This window comes from Aspergillus multicolor (assembly GCF_047715735.1).
Source record: "Aspergillus multicolor strain CBS 133.54 unplaced genomic scaffold BDW74scaffold_18, whole genome shotgun sequence".
NCBI lineage: Eukaryota > Fungi > Ascomycota > Eurotiomycetes > Eurotiales > Aspergillaceae > Aspergillus > Aspergillus multicolor.
The window spans coordinates 309,461-326,528 of record NW_027395969.1 but is presented as its reverse complement, the minus strand read 5'-3'; the positions used below and the strand labels follow the sequence as shown (position 1 = coordinate 326,528).

The following is a 17,068-nucleotide window of genomic DNA, read 5'->3' as shown; positions in this document are numbered from 1 at the left end:
GCGTGTGAAGGTGATTATTGCAGGCTGATGTTCTAGGGATTGATGTATATAATTTGGCCGCCCCGCGGATTTTGAAGCCAGCTGTGTTTCCCCGCGAGGTATGCAAGTTCTTGCTGCTTGCAGTTGTCTGTTCCAGGGGTTTCTGGACATGCTAACCCAACATTTGATGAACATCCCTGCAGCGTAGCTCCAGAAATGCCTCATAGAGAGGTATAAAGAGAGCGCGATCGGCGTTGGGTCTAAATTGACGCAGCCGAGAGCGGAGCGGGATAAGCATCGTCATTGACTCACATTTTCCCTCTACGATATCGACCCATTTTTCTTCCTCTCTTCCGACCGCTAACTGCTCCCCACAATGTTCTCTGTCATCCCGATTCCTTGAGGAGCTCGGTAGCTTGCCTATCCCTGTACCTGGATGGGCTTCCGGCATTCCAGCACTAAACCATGAGCTCGAGAGTGCTCGCTTCGCGGGCTGCGCAGGCCCCTCTCAAGGTATGAATGAGAGAGGCCCATTCAGCAGAGCACGGTCATCGCTAATTCTTGTCCTAGCGGCATCCGGCCGTTGTAGGTACTGTTGATGAAGCTCATCCGACCCCTCGCCGGTGCTTCTCCTCGTCGTGCGATCGCAGGGTCAACCAGAGCGCCGAGTTCTCCTCCACCAGCCAAAGCTACGATCGCCTCGGCCGACGAGCGAAGGAGAAGTTGCTTGATAGGGTATGCTATTCAGCTCCTGGATCGTGCTGTGGCTGTGACACTGAAGCTTCAAGGATTTCTTCATGAGCTTGTTAAACTCGGCATCGACAAAGCGTGAGGCCAAATCCTACCTCGCCCGGCTCAAGGCCCAACACCCGGCGAAGTCGCATAAGAAACCGCTCAACACACCGATAGAGCAGAACATCGTCGAATCATTACCCTCCGGAGTCAATCTGGGGTCTTTCTACGGTGCCTCGCGATCGGTATACCAGAGTCCTGTTTTTAGACAGGATTCCACTCCGGCTCCGGCGCGTGAGGACATACCGGAGCGGCTGCATCTGGCTTTGGTCAAGATAAAGACGCCCCAGCTTTTGGACGATTCCACTCTGAATGGAGTTGCCAGGACGCTTTCTCAGATTAATCGGCTGGGTCTGGCTTGTTGCGTGGTGGTCGATCCCGGCTCGGACGGCGATGCGCATACGTTGCGGAAAATAGCGTCAGAGCAGGTGGGCCGGATCGCGACAGCTGTCGATGCTCAGCCGGACTCGAAGTCCTCCCATCTCTACTCGGTACTGTCCTTCTCGGCAAATAGACCAGACGTACCCACAGTTTCGTCGCGAAAACAGCTCCTCGGTCCGCTACGAGACGGTCATATCCTGATTGTTGCGCCCATCGCTTATACTGAGGATACGCCAAAGGCTGTGATAATACCTGCAAATGATGCCGTTCTTGCCTTGACAAAGGAGCTGGCTGGGCTAGCTACAATGCCAGATCCTGATGAGGATCCTATGATCACAGCCCAAAAGATTGGCGATTTACAAAAGGAAGTGTCTTTGGACCGGGTTATCTTGTTGGATCCTCTGGGCGGCGTTCCAGCTTTCAGGGGCCCGCAAACGTCTCATGCCTTCATTAATATGGACCAAGAATTTGAGAACATTGAGCGTGAGCTGCTACAGGTTCACAAGCCAGCAAACGAGAGCCAGGACGCGAGTACGGCTCCGGACTCAATCTCAGAGAGCAACCCGTTCTCGAAGTTTGCCAGCTCAGGACTTGCCTCTACGCCTGCTAAACAAGCGCTATTAGCTGCCAGCGTTGGCGAGGACACCATCAACGGCCACCTTGATAACCTGCGGCTTTCCCAACAAACACTCTCTATGCTCCCGTCTGCATCATCTGGAATTATAACTTCACCGGTTGAGGTTGCAAACTCTGCGCGTTCACCTGAATTGTCCCCATCTGAGTTGTCAGTCGGCACCCGGCGACAGAGAAACCCTCTTATCCATAACCTTCTCACGGACAAGCCTCTGCTTTCATCATCGCTACCCTTGAGCCGACGTGCGCGCGGTTCGATCCATCTTCCTGCCCCTCCCACCACGTTCGTCAAGCGAGGTATGCCTGTCAGCCTCATTCCGAACCCTCGAGTCCAAATTTGGACAGCACAGACACGCCCGAACATGAACCTGGACGATCCGACAGTCGATCTGCCTCGGCTCGTACATCTTATTGAAGACTCATTTAACCGCAAGCTTGACGTGAAAGACTATCTCAACCGAGTAAACGGCCGCCTAGCTGGCTTGATCATCGCCGGTGAATACGAAGGTGGTGCTATATTGACCTGGGAGCTTCCACCCGGCGTGCCAGATGACGGAAGCGAGGCTAGCACCGCTAGGATGGTGCCGTACCTTGATAAATTCGCGGTGCTCAAGCGCAGCCAGGGTGCCGGCGGCGTTGCGGACATCGTCTTCAACGCCATGGTGCGAACATGCTTTCCCAATGGGGTATGTTGGCGTAGCCGCAAGGATAACCCGGTGAACAAGTGGTACTTTGAGCGGTCATTGGGGTCCTGGAAGCTCGCCGATACCAATTGGACTATGTTCTGGACGACTCCTGATCTGCCTGATCAGCCGCAGATGTTCCGGGACTATGAGGCTGTTTGCCGGAGCATCCAGCCGAGCTGGGCGGATGATACAGGAGTTGTCGATTGATCTAAATGTATATATGCGCATAGACGGTATATAAAATCATAAAAACTTGATATCACATAAGGGACATGCTCAGCTAATTCCCAGACCACTATCCACTTTGTTCACACCCGAGACCGACAGCGGCGGCTGTGCCACAGGATCCATCTAATCCAACTCAGTGGGCAGGCTTACATCGATTTTGCTTAATGTCAAGAAACATATTCGATCAAAATACCCTATGCTTGAGTTTTCTGGATTAACTCGCATCTAACGTGAAGGGAGTAAACTTGATTGAGGTTGAGGTACCAGGTACATCACAGCTGCTGCATCGATCACGGCATCGTGCAGAAAACAGAGTACCTAGGCAGCGACCAAAGGAAGTTAACACCCGAGATTTGCTTCTGTTGTTAATTCTCAAAACATCGCTTCTCACCTATCGCTGTCGATTTCCTACTCCGCCATGGACATTCAACGCCAATTCCCTACCGTGCATTGGATCTGGGGAAGAGACATCTCCTTTGATTACGAGGTCCACCCTCTCATAGTGGTCAAAGTCCCCAAACCTGGGGAGTTGGAGAGGAAGCAATTTCATAGAGAGCTCGAAATATACCGGATTTTCTCGCAAAATGACCCTTGTCCGTCTATTGTTCAGTGTTTCTACTTCTCGGAAAATGGCATCTTCCTCGAGTACATGAGAGGTAAGGTTCCGTCAGCAGTTCACAGCTTCATGAGCTAATCGCCCTTATGGGTAAGTCGCTCTTCTCTCGAATACAAAACAACCATATTTATGACAGGCAAACTATGGTAGTCACAAAAGTGGAAAAGTTGGAACCTCTGGCCCTATGAAAGGAATGGATGAACGATCTCGCCCAAGCTGTTGCGTATCTGGAGTCACTGAATCTTGCTCATGGCGACCTTCGCCCTGAAAATATCTTACTTGACCGTGATCGACTAAAGCTATCTGACTTTGATTGCACGGCGAAGATCGGTGCCGAGTACGAAGCTTGTATGGCTCCTTATGGCAGGATACTCAATAGCCGCGACACAGACCAAGGCAAACCTGGTACTTTTGGCTTCCTAGGCCCTCGGACAGAGCAGTTTGCCCTTGGTTCCCTGTTCTACCTGATAAATTACGGCTTCGAAGTTTATGGAGACCGATGTCTCACTGAGGATCCCTATGAGCATGGGCCCAAGGTCGTGGACCTGCTACAGAATGTGGAGTTTCCGACATTGGATGGCAACCCGCAGCTCGACGACATCATCAATAAGTGCTGTCATGATAAATATGTCACGGTCTCAGAACTGGCTGCGCATACGAAGCTTCTGTGTGGAAGTAATGATACGGCAGAAAATATCGGAGTGGATAGCAGGCAGGAAGGGAGCAGAGACATGGAAGACAGAAGGAAAGAGGAAGAAGTGGTAGCCCCATCATAGCCACCTTTATCGTCCGATGGCGTATGATTTTGGGTTGTATATTGCATACGCTATGGTGTGGCCTTGGAGGTTGGTGGGCTTTTGTATTCCAGAGCACCAACAACAAGGAAAAGACCACAGGGAAAGCTAATCAGGACAGCGGTCATCCAGCGGACCAAACCCCTTTGAAAGAAGAATATACTTCCAAGAGGGCCATATGTCAGGATTTGGAGAAACGTGGACTTCTTCGCGTGCTTTCTTCTGACGAGCCGGGGCAACTTGGATTCACAGTTGAGTGGTATAGACATAATATATAGGGGCTATAAAGCAAGCCATCATGCGGAGTAAGACCGGCAAATGGAGGATTAGCTTAACAGACTGAATCTGATCCTCTATTAACCATCAATAATCAATCGAGACTGCGGAGTACTCGGAGTAGATATGGGTGGGTCGACCATTTATAGTGGCAGCAACTCCTTTCTCACCGCCCTCGGCCTTCGTCTATCAACAATTAAGACCGAGCCATCTTTCTCCTTTCGTAGTCCAACGTATTATCCTCTTGTCCTGAATCGCTCACAATGGGCTGCCCGTGATGCCGATCTGCATTGAGTGCTCGTACCCGGTCTCCCACCTGTACAGCGCCTACAGCCGCGCCGATGATCGGTCCTTGGGCAAAGGAGTGCGCTTGACGCAATGTCCGCGGTGCAAGCGGTTCGCCGACAAATACGTCGAGTATGATTTCGTTGTCATATTCATTGATCTTGTCTTGATCAAGCCGCAGGTACTTTCCATCGCTTTCAATCCTTGGCCTCGAACTAACCTCAGCTTAGGTATACCGGCATCTCCTCTTCAATCGCCTCGAAAGCGACGAGCGCAAGTTTGATGTATGATACCTCCAGGCATTGGGAATAGAACAATGATATTGACTCAAATTCGCCATAGCCCTCAATCACCCGTCTTGGCGTCCTGCTGCTCCTCTTCGATGTCTATCTCACCTGGGCGCGGATCGAAAAGTCCCCGTCGATCGAGACGACCTTCCTCGCGCGCACTCCCATCATCATTCAATACCTCTTCTTTTTAACATTGAACGCACTCGCAACCCTGGCCCACCATCTCACAGTTCGTCTTCTCGCGTCGTTCATCGCTCCAGCATCATCTTCTTCACCTACACCCACGGGACAATCCGCCACTACCCCCAATGGTGCCGCAACCGAAGCTCAACCCCCCGTCGCATCAGACCCGACGACTCCGATCCTTCCCTCTTTTCCTCCGCAGCAGACATCAGCTCAACAACATTCCTCGCCGAGCCCACCAAAAGGCACACCACAGAGCTCCGCACAGGAACTACCAGGCGTTGAGAACCAGCGACCCCTTCAGCCGACCCCTTCTAGTCCTCGCGACTCGTTCTGCGGCTTGCCGCCACCTCTGCGTCGCGCGTCCACAGCGCCTGTACAGATTATTCAGCCCCTCTCTCCACCATCCCAGGCTACTCCGACGGCGATTAGCACCGCGCTCTTCGTGAGCAGTTGCGCGAAGCTCTTTCCCATCCTCCTAGTCATATGGGGCCTAGATGGCCGCATATCCAGTTCTAGCTCGACGTCTACCTCGGGATCGATTACTGGTGCGGCCTCCACAGCACAGTCGAACATTGCACAACGAGCGTTAGGATGTACGGCCTCTGCGATACCTAGTTCAGCCGGCTCCAGTACGTCGGTCGAGGCACTGTCGTCCGTCTCCTCATCCTTGCTGGAAGGCTTGATGCAGTTCATACCAACGAGAATACCAACCACTTACGTAGCGAGCTTCGTGGACCTGATGAGCTCGCTGTTCACGCTGGGCGCTGCGGATGCGCATCTCGTGCTGCTGAGTAACATTGAAGCTCTATATATTCTCCTGGGATGTGGGTATTTCCGGGCCATGGCACTGGCGGTCGCGGGCTTGATGGCTAGGTGGACGGTGCAGAAGGTTATTCTGGGAGCTGTGGGTGTTGGATGACCTTCGACTATGACTAGTCATATCTTAAGTCCGTGAAGTGCCCTGTCTACATACATTAATCAAAGCACGAAACGCGAATGGATATAGATTATCGAAAAAGAAATAGGAAATAACTATACATAACATAAAACCGTCCAATGGGACATGCATCGATACCGTCTTCATGTGGCTCTTCTACGCAGCGTACGATGTAGACGTAAACGCAGACACTCACTTCTCAAACCGTCCATCTAACCGCACAATCCAACACACCATGACCAAGTGCCTTCCCAACTCATCCTCAAAGAAAACAAATCAAAGCAGACCGCCGTCCCCTACTGCGGCACGTGGTCAGGCCGAATATCCGACCTTTTCGGCGCAATGAGCGGATGCCATTGCGCCAGGAATGTAATCGCTACTCACGGTTAGTATACCCTTCTACTTCATCCATCCAAAGAAACCAATCTAATCTAAGCTAAACATTCAAAAGAGAGAAGGAAAGAAGCAAAGACGTACCCCACATAAGATAACAGCTGACAATCGAGAGGATGAGCGTGCTTCGCCAGAGTCTGTTTCACCACCGTAGTTAGCATCCATCGCTTTATTTCAAGTATATCCGTTTACGGCGATTGTTTGACGGAGAGGCAGGACGTACGTCTGGTTATCGCCCTTCGGACTAAACACCCAAGCTGCGACGGCGAGGGCCACGATGACGATGAGGCCAATTATTAGACTCCACCTAGTAATAGAATACACCGTCAGCTTCGGTCCTTCATTTCATGATATATGCCGTCCCAGTCTCGGGTTTGCATGGGTCTGGAAGAGGTGTTCGTACCCGTTTGCCATGTTGTTCGTGATCGGTTCTGAGGTCGAGACGGGGAGAAGAGGTAGGTTCGCGACGAGATAAACTAGACTGGACCGGCCTAGTCAGTCAAGAGAGATTCTATTCAGTTCCGCCTATGTATGCGTAAAGGTTCCGCTCGTGAGTTGCGACGTCAGTTGGAGCTCGTCGGCGAGCGGAGGTTGTCGTTGGCTTCGGATGCGGGTTCGTCGTTGCGGGTCTAGCCTGGACGCAAGCTGTGATTCCAGCCAGGATAGAGACAGTGTGCGGTAATTGTTGTGAGGCCGAGTTAACGTTGGTCTTGGATCCAATTGCTGATGGAGCTTCCCCGATGCTGCCACATCGAGACGGATGGGGCTCCCGCTGGTGTGGCTGTGTGTGGCGGTGCGGTGCGTCCATACTCCGACAGCGCAGGTCTACAAATAACTCGGTCTACTTCCTCTATCACTAATAAGTACGAGTCACAGAGCTACTAGAATTAGGGTTTTCAATACGTAATAGAGTATCTGCTGCCTTGACGAATTCGGGATTATGATCCTACCGACGCAATGACCTGCTACCAGGAACGTTTTACGGATTGTAGTGTTTGGGACTTACTCCGTACATCGTAGACTTGTGAATAGTGCTAAGCATAAGAGAGAAATAAGAATTGACGGCGGATTATGGTCAAAGTACCCATATACCCACCGCCATGGGATATCAAAGGTCCTTAGAAGTCCAAGTACATAGATCACGAAGGTGCACACGGGTGGGAGCAACAGATGAATAAGATAGACGTGAATCGAAGCTTGCTGATCCTCATTCTCAGGCCCGCCCACTTATCTAGGCACCCTCGCGGCTCTTACGGTAGCTGGCCTAAGCCAAATTAGTATTGCCAGTGAAGCAGCATTTCAGCTAGCGAGATCAGTGGTATACCTCTTGCTCAACCTGGAGCGAGTCAACAACAGGCGCCAGCTCGCTGAGGATCTCGTAAGATCGCTTGTGGTATTCCAGCTGCGCGGCAATAAGATCCGCCAGGTTCCTCAGGGGTTCAGGGGTATCAAGGACCTAAAAGAGCATAGTTAGCCACGACCGCAAACCTGATCTCCAACTCGTACTCGCAAACATAAACGTACATTCTTCATAACGCTGACAGCCTCCTCCGTCTGTCCGACAAACTCATCCTCCGCCTGCTCAATTTCAGAGCGAGCCTCCTCGCTCAGGTGGTCTCCATCACCACCATGCTTCGCCTTCACAGAGTCCAGCATAAGACGAGCATTCTCAACATTTCTGCGCGCCTTCGCAGCAAACATCAAGTTCGTGTTGAGGGTGGTGTTCCACCCAGCCAGGAAGCGCGACTGGATCTGGGCGTCCTGCGCCAGACGGGCCTCGCCCACCTTTTCCGAAGCAAGCGCATACTTCTCCAGCGCAGACGCAAGCGGGTCCTCGCCGGCCGTGGTGGTAGACAGGGTCTGGGATCCAGCTAGCGAGGCGCGCGCGATGGCATGGCTGAAGGTCTTGGGCTGGGGTTTTGCGGCGGGAGGAGCGGTCAGGGCGGCCTGGGCTTCGGCGGGGGTGCTGGCCTGCGAGAGGAGCTGGACTTTCTCGTTGATGGTGCGGCCGAGGTCGTTGAAGGATTCGCGGATGTTGGGTGGGTAGTCGTAGGCTTCGTTGGAGTATTGGGAGCTGCAGATATGGCGTTACTTATTGTCCGTTTGTTAGGGTTGGTAGGCAGCAACGTACGTCACCTGGAGGAGCTTCTGGTGCACCAGCTTCAGGGCGTCCACGCGCTTCTCAAGCTCGATGTACTCATCAGGGAGCTGGGTCTTGTCTTCGACCTGGCCGAGCTGTTCTCGGATCAACTGCTGTGTGCGCGCAGCGAAGGGCGTGAAGTTCGCACTGTCCCGGAAAACGATTCCATCAAGTACAAGTCAGTAAACGCAGGCCATTGCAAGCTGGTCGGGAGGTACAGATAAACAAGTAGGCTGCCGTTATCTCACCTGAAGTTCTTGCCGAATGCCTGGAACTTATCCATCTTTGATGCAGGTCACAACAGTCCAGCTGGTTATACAAGGGAGTAGAAGGGTTCAGTCTGCAGAGATCGAGTTGTTGTGCGTAGTTTGTTTAGGAGAATGGTTGGTGTGGACACTGCGAGTCGAGGCCTCCCGCACCGCCTTGCACCGCCACTGTCACATGCGGACACTATGTCAAGTGACAGCTTACTATAAATGCTTACTTACTCTCGACGTCTACTATGTATACTATTCAAAAGAAATATAGTATGGAATGTTTATCAAAGTACATTGGCTAGAGAAGCAAAAATGTGCAGTCATGGCCGTAACCTGGTATCATATACATACTCCCATCCATCAACCATGCTGAAAAAGACGGAGAAGAAAACCGAAGAAAATCACGAAATCTAGCAGACATCAAGAAAAGTCGTCAAACGATCAAAGATAACAGAATCATCTAAGTCATCGTCGCAAGCATACGACGCAGGGTTCGAGCGGGCGGACCTAGTCAAAATGTCAATCGAATGATCTATAAATCTGCCTTAAATGCCTACCTCTGTGTTTCTGCTTGATTTCCAGCACTTCCTCTTCATCGCCATCGACATCACCGTAGAGCGCGGTGGTTGGATCAAAAGGTGCCCGGTAATTGTCGATCTCGTAGTCCTCAAGATCGCTATCGCTATCCCGCGGACGCACAATCATGATCGCTCCAGGATTCTCGATATGGCCGGAGCGTCGCTCCATTACCATGCGTGGTGGTGGTGACGAGTAGCGGCGGCGGCGTGGCTTGACCGAGATTGACCGCGAACGTGAGACGGTTCTCTTCGTTGTAGTCGTCGAGTAGTCGTAGCCGCGAGACGGCGACACGTATCGCTCAGGCGATGGCTCGACTATCAGAGTTTCGCTCACCCTTGGCCCCATAGTGACTGTCTCTACCTTTCTGCGTCTGGAGGTCGCGCGGACAGGGGATCGTGCCCTTATAGGAATGACTGAAAGTAGGATTAGCATCCATGTTCAAAGGGTATAAGGCACGTGGTTGATACCTTCAGGCTGACGCTTCAACTCGCGACTCCTTTCGATTATAGCGTCGATCTGTTCCTTCGACAAAGCGAGTTGAATGATGACCAAGTCACCCTAGAATCCGTCAGTATCAAGAGAACACCACGGGTTAGTGTAACCATACCTCTCTCTCATAGGGATAGCCGAATTCACGAATCGCCTTCGTACTAACGAGATGGTCCGGCATACGAGTCTTTCCCTTGCGCGGATACGGCCTAATCTCTTCAATCGTCTCCTTGTACCGAGTCTCCCGCGCAGGGACCTGAATGGTCCCAATCTCCTCACGACGAGCTCGTCGGCGCAACGGCGGCGGGCTAGGCGCACCCTTAGGCAGATAGCCACGGTAGTACTCGTCTATTTTGCGCGTGGGAATGCGATCATAGGTATCCAGCGAAGACTGTCGCCTGAGCATCCTCGGCCGCGGAGGGGGGCTCTCAGCGTGACGGCGCTCATGGCGGACCAGTGCGCCTCCGTGGCGGAGGTGGTCATCATCGTAGTGTCTGCTCGGTCGGCGAGCAGGAGGTCCATAGCGATCGGTTTCCTGCAGGCGAGAGTCCCAACGGAACTCATCCTCGACTCGGCGGGGTGGGCGCTCGAGGACCGCAGGACCACGGGAGTGATGACGGCCGCGCGACTCGCGGGAATAGTAGTCGGACTCGCTTTCCAGCACCGAGCGCGAGTCGGAGTAGCGAGGCATAGTATCGGATGACCCAGAGGTCAGTGTGTACGTACCGTGGGTGACGCTGGCGGGTGACAGGAACGGACCGTAGGCAGCAGCTGGCGTGACTTGGTGGGGTAAAAAAGAACCGTGGGCGAGAAGGACAATGAGGGATTCGAGTTGAGAAGGGCAGTTCAGCTCACAAAAAACTGAGCGACAATATTTCCAACGGGCTCGAGGACACCAAAAAAAAAAAAAGGAGTTAAGCGCTGACCAGCAAAACGTAGAGGCTGCCTGGCCGAGAGTTTTATAATCGAGCGATGACGTCCTGAGTCCGGGGGAGCCCTCGACACTAAATATAGTGATGTGAGGCGTAATTATGATACGATTTGTTACGACGGTAATCTTTCCTTCTTCGAGCCTGCGCCTCATCGTCGCTTTGTTCCTCATTTAAATCATCTTCTACTGAAGACGATGTCCACTCTCACTGTCCCCCTCACATATAAGCTCCCACTCACAACATGAGCACCTGTAGGCCCGCTCCGTTACAGCCGACCGGCCCTTGCAGATGCTGGCCCATGCATGCCCTGCGTCACCCACTCTTGACCTACGCTAGTACCTGAGACTTGGACCGTGGACGCTTTCTACCCACTGGTTTTGGCTCCATGGTAAGCGCTGGCACTGCAATGAGACCAAAGGGGCTAATGAAATGTCCTCGGCCATGTGACTGCGCCATGACCTGGCCTGCCGTTACTGGCGTGGAGATCGCCGGCATGGCGGTGCTGCAGGTACCAAGTAGCAGTGGACCTGATGGCCGTCAGAGGACAACTACAGTGTAGTCAGTGAAGCAATGAATCATTACGGTAGCGCATTTGTCTGCATGGCTTGTGGTTAATCCACGTCCTCATCAAATGTATTGTAAGTAAGTAGTTAAATGCTTCGTCAAGTGACCAAAAAACTGCTAGGATATATCCTAAGTATGTGCGTTGACGTCCTGCAATTCCACTATAACAAGTAATGAGGCGAGTTTGTACGGCCTGATCACTCCCCAAAGTCCTTATCATCCAGACTCAGAATCCCCATTGCCCAAACGTAGGGCTCGGCCATAATAAATCGCCTTTCTTTATTGGCTTCGTACTCTGCGTACTTCCAGACTGGCGGTTTCTGCACGCCCCCATCCTGGTTGTAGGGAGGACCACGTCCTTGCATTGCAGCGTTTCTCCATGACCGCTCGCATCCGTGAGCAACTGCATCAGATGACTTCCATCCAGTATAACGGGAGATGTCGCGTAGGACAGCAATGATCCAGTTGCGTTGATCCGGCGCTGTGTATTGCACTGCTGCGAAGAAGATTGGCACCGTGACATCAATCAAACATGATCCCACTACCGGACTGAATCCCTCAACGCCACCTTGCCAGGTTTGTGCCCCATAAATACCCGCCGCGATCTTTCCAATGGTCTGAGAGTACTCGGCTGTTGTTGCGGCCGCAAATCCGGCTGCCACGTGCATCCAAGGAGGCATCGAGGGATGCAGTCGTAGCAAAAGAATGCGACCAGTATAGTAAAACGCCATCAGAGTGGCCATGTTGAGTGTATAGTACTGAGTCGCTGGACCGAAAGGAGAGTATATGGGCCTACAGGCTTCAGGTGACAAAGGTTCAAAGTCGGGGCCAAGTGACTGAGCAAACACTTCGAACGCTGCATATATGATCTCCCATTCACGTTCAGCTTCTTCGTACGACATATCGGCATCCTCTTCGGAGTAAGAGTATGAATTATCTCTGTCCGATGTAGTTGCGAAAGCAGCGGGTAGTCGCGTAGGCCCGGATGGCGGAACCATACCATAGAAGGGAGGAGGCTCAGGAGAAGAACTACTGGAAGATTGCTGGGAGCCTCGATGTTCAGGGGGCCTGTTTCCAGGAGGGCCATGTCCAGGAGGGCCATGTCCAGGAGGGCCATGTCCAGGAGGGCCATGTCCAGGAGGGCCATGTCCAGGGGGGCCAAAAGGCCCGCCAGGCGGGCCAGATCGAGCATTAGGAGGACCTTGACCTGAGCCTCCTGGCCTGGGTGCAAATCGACCCATGAACTGACCGAACCTGGCGTCCGGTCTCCATCCCGACCCTGTGGCTTTGGCGGTGTTTATCTTTCGCTTCCTATCCCGTACTCCAAAGTCCGCAAGTCGACCCATCAGTAGAGTCAAGTGATCTGCAGTCCCGTAAAGATCGTTTCTCAACCCTATGCCCGCACGTGGAGGGCACAGACCCCATTCGGAATAAGGCAGAGATAATTGGCCGCCGCTAATAATACTCTGTAACCAATCCTGCTTGCAATACCACCAGTAGAGGTCACATTGAGTCCGGAAAGTCTCGATGTCCTTCCGCGAAAGATGCCTGTTTCGAGGCCGGGTATGCTCCTCTTCAACCTGTCCAAACTCGTCGTAGTTGACGGCACGTCCTAGAAAACATCCAATGAGATCTTCGTCAATCCTGGTTTCCAATTCAGCGAAGGAATCGTCGCTGGAATATGGATTGTTGAACATATAGACGTCCTGGAAAAAGCTGTGGTTATTGCTCCGCTCAAACCATCGTTGCCGTCTTTGAGCACGAAGGTCTCGAGTTATACCAGCCCAATCGATTTCGCGAATCAGTTGAGCTGATCCAGCGAGATGATTGTTCCACTTGGTATGATCAGCCACCATAACTTCATAGTAAGCTAGAAGTAGCGAAGCCGCCAATGTCCCCAACTGCTTTCGTTGCATCGGGAGACCGACAGCCTTTCCTATTCGCCTGAGCGCAAACTGGTAATGTCTGAGCGAGGAAGTAGATGGCGCTTGTTGAAGATATGCGATATGTAGGCTACCCAATGCTAGTATAGCTTGTTGCAATGCTTGATTCTGGAAAGACTTGAGCGGAAGAGTGTATGTCCACAGCCCCTGTTGCGCCATGGGGACTGGAGCACCAAGCATGGTCGATTGATCGGTTCCATGTCGTTCAAATATCGATAATACTGGACCAGTAGCGTGTATGAAGTGTAAGAAGATTCGGGCTGTCTTGGGATTGTTGAAGGGAGAAGAACCGAGATCCGGCTGGTAGGTGGCCAGCATGTTGGCCTCGTTCAAATATGTGGTGAAAGAACGATGTTGTGTTGCGTCCCGGTTCGCAGAAGCGAGAACCATATTCAGCTGGTTGAAGTCTTGCATCGCCGCTTGGTCCGGTTCCTCGTCCGATTCGACATCGTAGTAGTCACCCTCTTCATCCTCAACATAATGGAAGGGCGACAATATCTGTGATGAAGGGGACCGATATCGATCAAGCGTGCTTGCTTGAGGCTCGGTCAGTTGCTGTGTTGGTATAATAACTGCAGCAGGTAATTCGGCAGCCTGGTACAACTGTTAGTTTTACGATTTGGCACCACGGACAAGGATGGCATACCTGAGCATTCTGGTGGATTTGGGGTGGAGTTTCTGTGCGCGACGAACCCTCGGTAGTCAATCCTCCATTTTGAGGCTGAGACGAGTCCCTGTCGTGCACACTATAGTGAGAATAGACACCTTGGGCAAAAGTCGATGCCTCCTGTCCTGACTGCCTCAGACCAGTTGACAGGTTTGTCGGTGGGAAGTTTGGTTGTAGTTCTGAGACCGGTACCTGGACCGGACCATTAACCTGATTGACGAACGCAGCGTCGCCATTGAGGAAATCTGCTGATACATCAACGGAAGGCCGGGTTTGCCGGTACTCTGTTCCAGATGCCGCAGGAATTTTTGGGGCTAATATTGGCCCATGGGTGCCAGCCGACGTCTGGCTAAAATCGATTTGGCTCTCAAATTGGCTGGGGAGAGGAGCAGGTTGTGTTGGGATGGTGCTTGGTACTCCAGGTATTCCCAGGGGGTTTTTGAAGATCAACCGCTGCGCATAGCCTTTGCACTCGCGTTTTGACTTTGTGCAATTCTTGCAGATAGGCTTCTCTTCTCCACATTTGATGCGACGTTGTCGGCAAGCTAGTTAGATTCTGTCAGTGGCTGACCCACGCGATTTATCGATAAACCTACTTAGGCAGCCAGTCTTGGTGCGCTTCCTAGGGACCTTTGCAACTGCTAGCTGCTGTGTCGCGACTACGTTGGCGGGTTGATCGGGGACGTGCGTTTCAAGATCCAGCATTGTACCAGTTGGTTTTGCGCTGATAGGGTTCACGTTCTCCATGATTGAAAAGCAAGCCTCTTCGAAGGGCGGTTTCATAACCAGTTAGTCAGTCACATTGGAAGAGCCCTCGACGAACAGAGAAGATAGGGGCCGACTCTGATCTTGGAGGAATGGAGGATGACACGGGGCTTGCGGGGAGGGAGATCGAGATCTGGACGTCAGCTCCAAAACGGTTAGCACGCACGGCCCAGCGTATGCCACGTGCTGATCCCTGCTTTGGCCCATTGTGGTCGAGATTCCAGAGTAAACTGAGGCATCGCTCGGATCTCTGTCATGCATATGCCTCATGCTGAAGCTGGACAGTCGTCACATAAGGCTTCGGCTCGAACGAGCTCCCTCATACCACCTTATGATTGCTGTGGGAGTAGATGGCACTATCGGCGTTGTCTCGGAATCTCGTTTGACCCGTCACCCACGGAATACGGAGTACGGTCTTGCTCGGGAGACTGACTCAAAGGCGGAGGATCCAGCGCCACCTACCGCCCTTCTAAGTTTCGGCAGAAACTGCAAGTACCAAAAATTTCTTGCGGCTTGCTGGATTATTGCTTGACGGTCGCTTCATAGGTCTCTCAACAAAACACCGGCACCAGACAGGACTTTACATATTCTCTACACAGAGTCATGTTTGCGGTCCCCGGCTGGTCTGTTAAAGCCTCTGCGCTGAAACAGCAGAGTGAGCCACAGGCCCAAAATCAAGCCAATCAGTCCCAGAAGCCGAACGCAGATGACAATGCAAAGTCGAACAAGCGCAAGCGAGATGACAATGTCACCAAGAAAAATGTCGATCTGATGTACCGTCGACACATTGAAGGATCGAAGGATCAGTCAAAGCCCGCAAAGCCCAATTCCGCGCCGCCCAAGCCGGAGAAAAAGCCATGGGAGCGCAAGAGGGAAGAGAAGAACGGTGCCGCCAAGCAAACTCAGGGTCAGGATACAAAAGAGGCTGAGGCACCGGAAGCTACAGCCGATGGTGCTGCCGAAGAGGGCAAGAGCTCTAAGAAGAGAAGAAAGAACAAGAATAAGAACAAGGGATCCCAAGAGCAGGCCGGAGAAGAAACCCAAGAAGCTTCCACCGAAGCCGCCGCTACTGAGACCGTGCCAGCTGCGCCTCCTCCCACGGCGGCTACCCTGACCCCTCTCCAGCAGGCCATGCGGCAGAAGCTGATTTCGTCCCGTTTCCGTCATCTCAACGAAACCCTCTACACTACCCCATCAACCGAAGCCCTCCAGCTCTTCACCGCAAACCCCGAACTCTTCGAAGAATACCACGCCGGTTTCTCCCGCCAGGTCAAGGAGTCCTGGCCTTCCAACCCCGTCGACGGCTACATCAGCGCCATCCGCACGAGAGGAGCCATCGCCGCCCCGAAGAAGGGCAAGCCGGACCAGAAAGCCCGAGGCCTGCCATTACCACGACGACCGAACGGCGCATGCACCATCGTCGACCTTGGCTGTGGTGACGCCAAGCTCCATAGCACTCTCCTCCCCTCCGCCAAGAAGCTGAACCTAAAGCTCCACAGCTTCGACCTCCACGCCCCTAAGGGCTCCCCAATTACCAAAGCCGACATCGCCAACCTTCCCTTGGAAGACGGCTCCGCCGACATCGCAATCTTCTGCCTGAGTCTGATGGGCACAAACTGGGTGTCCTTCGTCGAAGAAGCATGGCGCGTGCTCCGCGGCGACGGCAAGGGCGAGTGCTGGGTTAGTGAAGTAAAGAGCCGATTCGGCAAAGTGAACCGCAAGAAAGCGCAAATCGGCGCGAAGCGAACGCTCACAAAGGCCGAGAAGAAGAAGCTCAAGAAGAAGGGCGACGACGATGCCGGATCGGATGTTGACGATGCGGACATCTTTGCCGAAGACGCCCGTCCCTCGCAGGACGACGAGACCGACATCTCTGCTTTCGTTGACGTCTTCAGGACCCGCGGATTTGTGCTCAAGTCTGAGACTGTGGATAAGTCAAACAAGATGTTTGTGAAGCTTGAATTTGTGAAGGCTGGCGGTGCGCCGACGAAGGGTAAGCATGCCTCTGCCACTACCAAGGCTCCCGCTGCTGGGAAGAAGAGGTTCATTGAAAAACCGGTTTCTGCGGATAATGGTTTGTCGCCGGAAGACGAGGCGCGTGTTTTGAAGCCCTGCGTTTATAAGATTCGGTGATTGGTTTGTTTGGAAGAACTATATATGAGTCGCCATCTGTGATACCAGCGTTAGCATATAAAAGCCATCTGTTCACTTATTTTGTTCCTGAGAATCAGCATATTACTTATAAATCAAGAAACT

The 17,068-nt window shown here is 52.6% G+C and overlaps 8 protein-coding genes across 8 annotated transcripts; 4 read left to right on the top strand and 4 right to left on the bottom strand.

The window, feature by feature from the left end:
- The first annotated feature begins 319 nt into the window (after positions 1-319).
- Positions 320-3,101, top strand: arg2 (acetyl-CoA:L-glutamate N-acetyltransferase). The gene is made up of 3 exons (XM_073732642.1): positions 320-492; positions 550-714; positions 768-3,101. The coding sequence occupies exons 1-3, from the start codon at positions 445-447 to the stop codon at positions 2,676-2,678; spliced, it is 2,124 nt and encodes a 707-aa protein (XP_073582402.1). The 5' UTR covers positions 320-444; the 3' UTR covers positions 2,679-3,101.
- Positions 3,102-3,117: 16 nt separating this feature from the next.
- Positions 3,118-4,471, top strand: BDW74DRAFT_185999 (uncharacterized protein; the record flags this gene model as incomplete). The annotated part of the gene is made up of 4 exons (XM_073731168.1): positions 3,118-3,360; positions 3,411-3,473; positions 3,507-3,990; positions 4,032-4,471. 4 exons carry the CDS (start codon positions 3,118-3,120, stop codon positions 4,385-4,387), a joined length of 1,146 nt encoding a protein of 381 aa, XP_073582401.1. The 3' UTR covers positions 4,388-4,471.
- Positions 4,472-4,521: 50 nt separating this feature from the next.
- Positions 4,522-6,583, top strand: BDW74DRAFT_155956 (sterol homeostasis protein ARV1). Its single transcript, XM_073724931.1, has 3 exons — positions 4,522-4,851; positions 4,901-4,954; positions 5,013-6,583. Exons 1-3 carry the CDS (start codon positions 4,663-4,665, stop codon positions 6,063-6,065), a joined length of 1,296 nt encoding a protein of 431 aa, XP_073582400.1. The 5' UTR covers positions 4,522-4,662; the 3' UTR covers positions 6,066-6,583.
- On the bottom strand, positions 6,380-6,890 carry BDW74DRAFT_179665 (uncharacterized protein; the record flags this gene model as incomplete). Its single annotated transcript, XM_073729522.1, has 4 exons — positions 6,380-6,459; positions 6,561-6,613; positions 6,700-6,783; positions 6,880-6,890. The coding sequence occupies 4 exons, from the start codon at positions 6,888-6,890 to the stop codon at positions 6,380-6,382; spliced, it is 228 nt and encodes a 75-aa protein (XP_073582399.1).
- Positions 6,891-7,382: 492 nt separating this feature from the next.
- On the bottom strand, positions 7,383-8,987 carry BDW74DRAFT_155951 (BAR domain-containing protein). The gene is made up of 5 exons (XM_073724930.1): positions 8,865-8,987; positions 8,608-8,763; positions 8,001-8,550; positions 7,801-7,932; positions 7,383-7,740 (listed from the first exon to the last, which is right to left on the bottom strand). The coding sequence occupies exons 1-5, from the start codon at positions 8,897-8,899 to the stop codon at positions 7,708-7,710; spliced, it is 906 nt and encodes a 301-aa protein (XP_073582398.1). The 5' UTR covers positions 8,900-8,987; the 3' UTR covers positions 7,383-7,707.
- A 141-nt stretch (positions 8,988-9,128) lies between these two features.
- BDW74DRAFT_155946 (uncharacterized protein) lies at positions 9,129-10,896 on the bottom strand. Its single transcript, XM_073724929.1, has 4 exons — positions 10,060-10,896; positions 9,920-10,010; positions 9,431-9,865; positions 9,129-9,380 (listed from the first exon to the last, which is right to left on the bottom strand). The coding sequence occupies exons 1-4, from the start codon at positions 10,630-10,632 to the stop codon at positions 9,334-9,336; spliced, it is 1,146 nt and encodes a 381-aa protein (XP_073582397.1). The 5' UTR covers positions 10,633-10,896; the 3' UTR covers positions 9,129-9,333.
- A 738-nt stretch (positions 10,897-11,634) lies between these two features.
- Positions 11,635-14,794, bottom strand: BDW74DRAFT_179662 (putative C6 finger domain protein; the record flags this gene model as incomplete). Its single annotated transcript, XM_073729521.1, has 3 exons — positions 11,635-13,974; positions 14,027-14,592; positions 14,644-14,794. 3 exons carry the CDS (start codon positions 14,792-14,794, stop codon positions 11,635-11,637), a joined length of 3,057 nt encoding a protein of 1,018 aa, XP_073582396.1.
- Positions 14,795-15,248: 454 nt separating this feature from the next.
- BDW74DRAFT_37385 (25S rRNA (adenine645-N1)-methyltransferase) lies at positions 15,249-17,066 on the top strand. The gene has a single exon (XM_073732641.1). The coding sequence runs from the start codon at positions 15,416-15,418 to the stop codon at positions 16,943-16,945; it is 1,530 nt and encodes a 509-aa protein (XP_073582395.1). The 5' UTR covers positions 15,249-15,415; the 3' UTR covers positions 16,946-17,066.
- The last annotated feature ends 2 nt before the right edge of the window (positions 17,067-17,068 follow it).

What these genes read in the sequence shown, in the direction of transcription:
- BDW74DRAFT_155951 (XM_073724930.1), bottom strand. Translation starts at nt 8,899, where the DNA reads ATGGATAAGTTCCAGGCATTCGGCAAGAACTTCAG. An exon ending in CTGTCAGCGTTATGAAGAAT is followed by an intron (nt 7,933 to 8,000) that starts GTACGTTTATGT and finishes ATGCTCTTTTAG; the next exon opens with GTCCTTGATACCCCTGAACC. An exon ending in CGCTCCAGGTTGAGCAAGAG is followed by an intron (nt 7,741 to 7,800) that starts GTATACCACTGA and finishes AATTTGGCTTAG; the next exon opens with GCCAGCTACCGTAAGAGCCG.
- BDW74DRAFT_155956 (XM_073724931.1), top strand. Translation starts at nt 4,663, where the DNA reads ATGCCGATCTGCATTGAGTGCTCGTACCCGGTCTCCCACCTGTACAGC. An exon ending in TTGTCTTGATCAAGCCGCAG is followed by an intron (nt 4,852 to 4,900) that starts GTACTTTCCATC and finishes ACCTCAGCTTAG; the next exon opens with GTATACCGGCATCTCCTCTT. An exon ending in GCGACGAGCGCAAGTTTGAT is followed by an intron (nt 4,955 to 5,012) that starts GTATGATACCTC and finishes AATTCGCCATAG; the next exon opens with CCCTCAATCACCCGTCTTGG.
- BDW74DRAFT_155946 (XM_073724929.1), bottom strand. Translation starts at nt 10,632, where the DNA reads ATGCCTCGCTACTCCGACTCGCGCTCGGTGCTGGAAAGCGAGTCCGAC. An exon ending in GTTGAAGCGTCAGCCTGAAG is followed by an intron (nt 9,866 to 9,919) that starts GTATCAACCACG and finishes TCCTACTTTCAG; the next exon opens with TCATTCCTATAAGGGCACGA. An exon ending in AATCAAGCAGAAACACAGAG is followed by an intron (nt 9,381 to 9,430) that starts GTAGGCATTTAA and finishes CATTTTGACTAG; the next exon opens with GTCCGCCCGCTCGAACCCTG.
- BDW74DRAFT_37385 (XM_073732641.1), top strand. Translation starts at nt 15,416, where the DNA reads ATGTTTGCGGTCCCCGGCTGGTCTGTTAAAGCCTCTGCGCTGAAACAG.
- arg2 (XM_073732642.1), top strand. Translation starts at nt 445, where the DNA reads ATGAGCTCGAGAGTGCTCGCTTCGCGGGCTGCGCAGGCCCCTCTCAAG. An exon ending in CTGCGCAGGCCCCTCTCAAG is followed by an intron (nt 493 to 549) that starts GTATGAATGAGA and finishes TTCTTGTCCTAG; the next exon opens with CGGCATCCGGCCGTTGTAGG. An exon ending in AGGAGAAGTTGCTTGATAGG is followed by an intron (nt 715 to 767) that starts GTATGCTATTCA and finishes TGAAGCTTCAAG; the next exon opens with GATTTCTTCATGAGCTTGTT.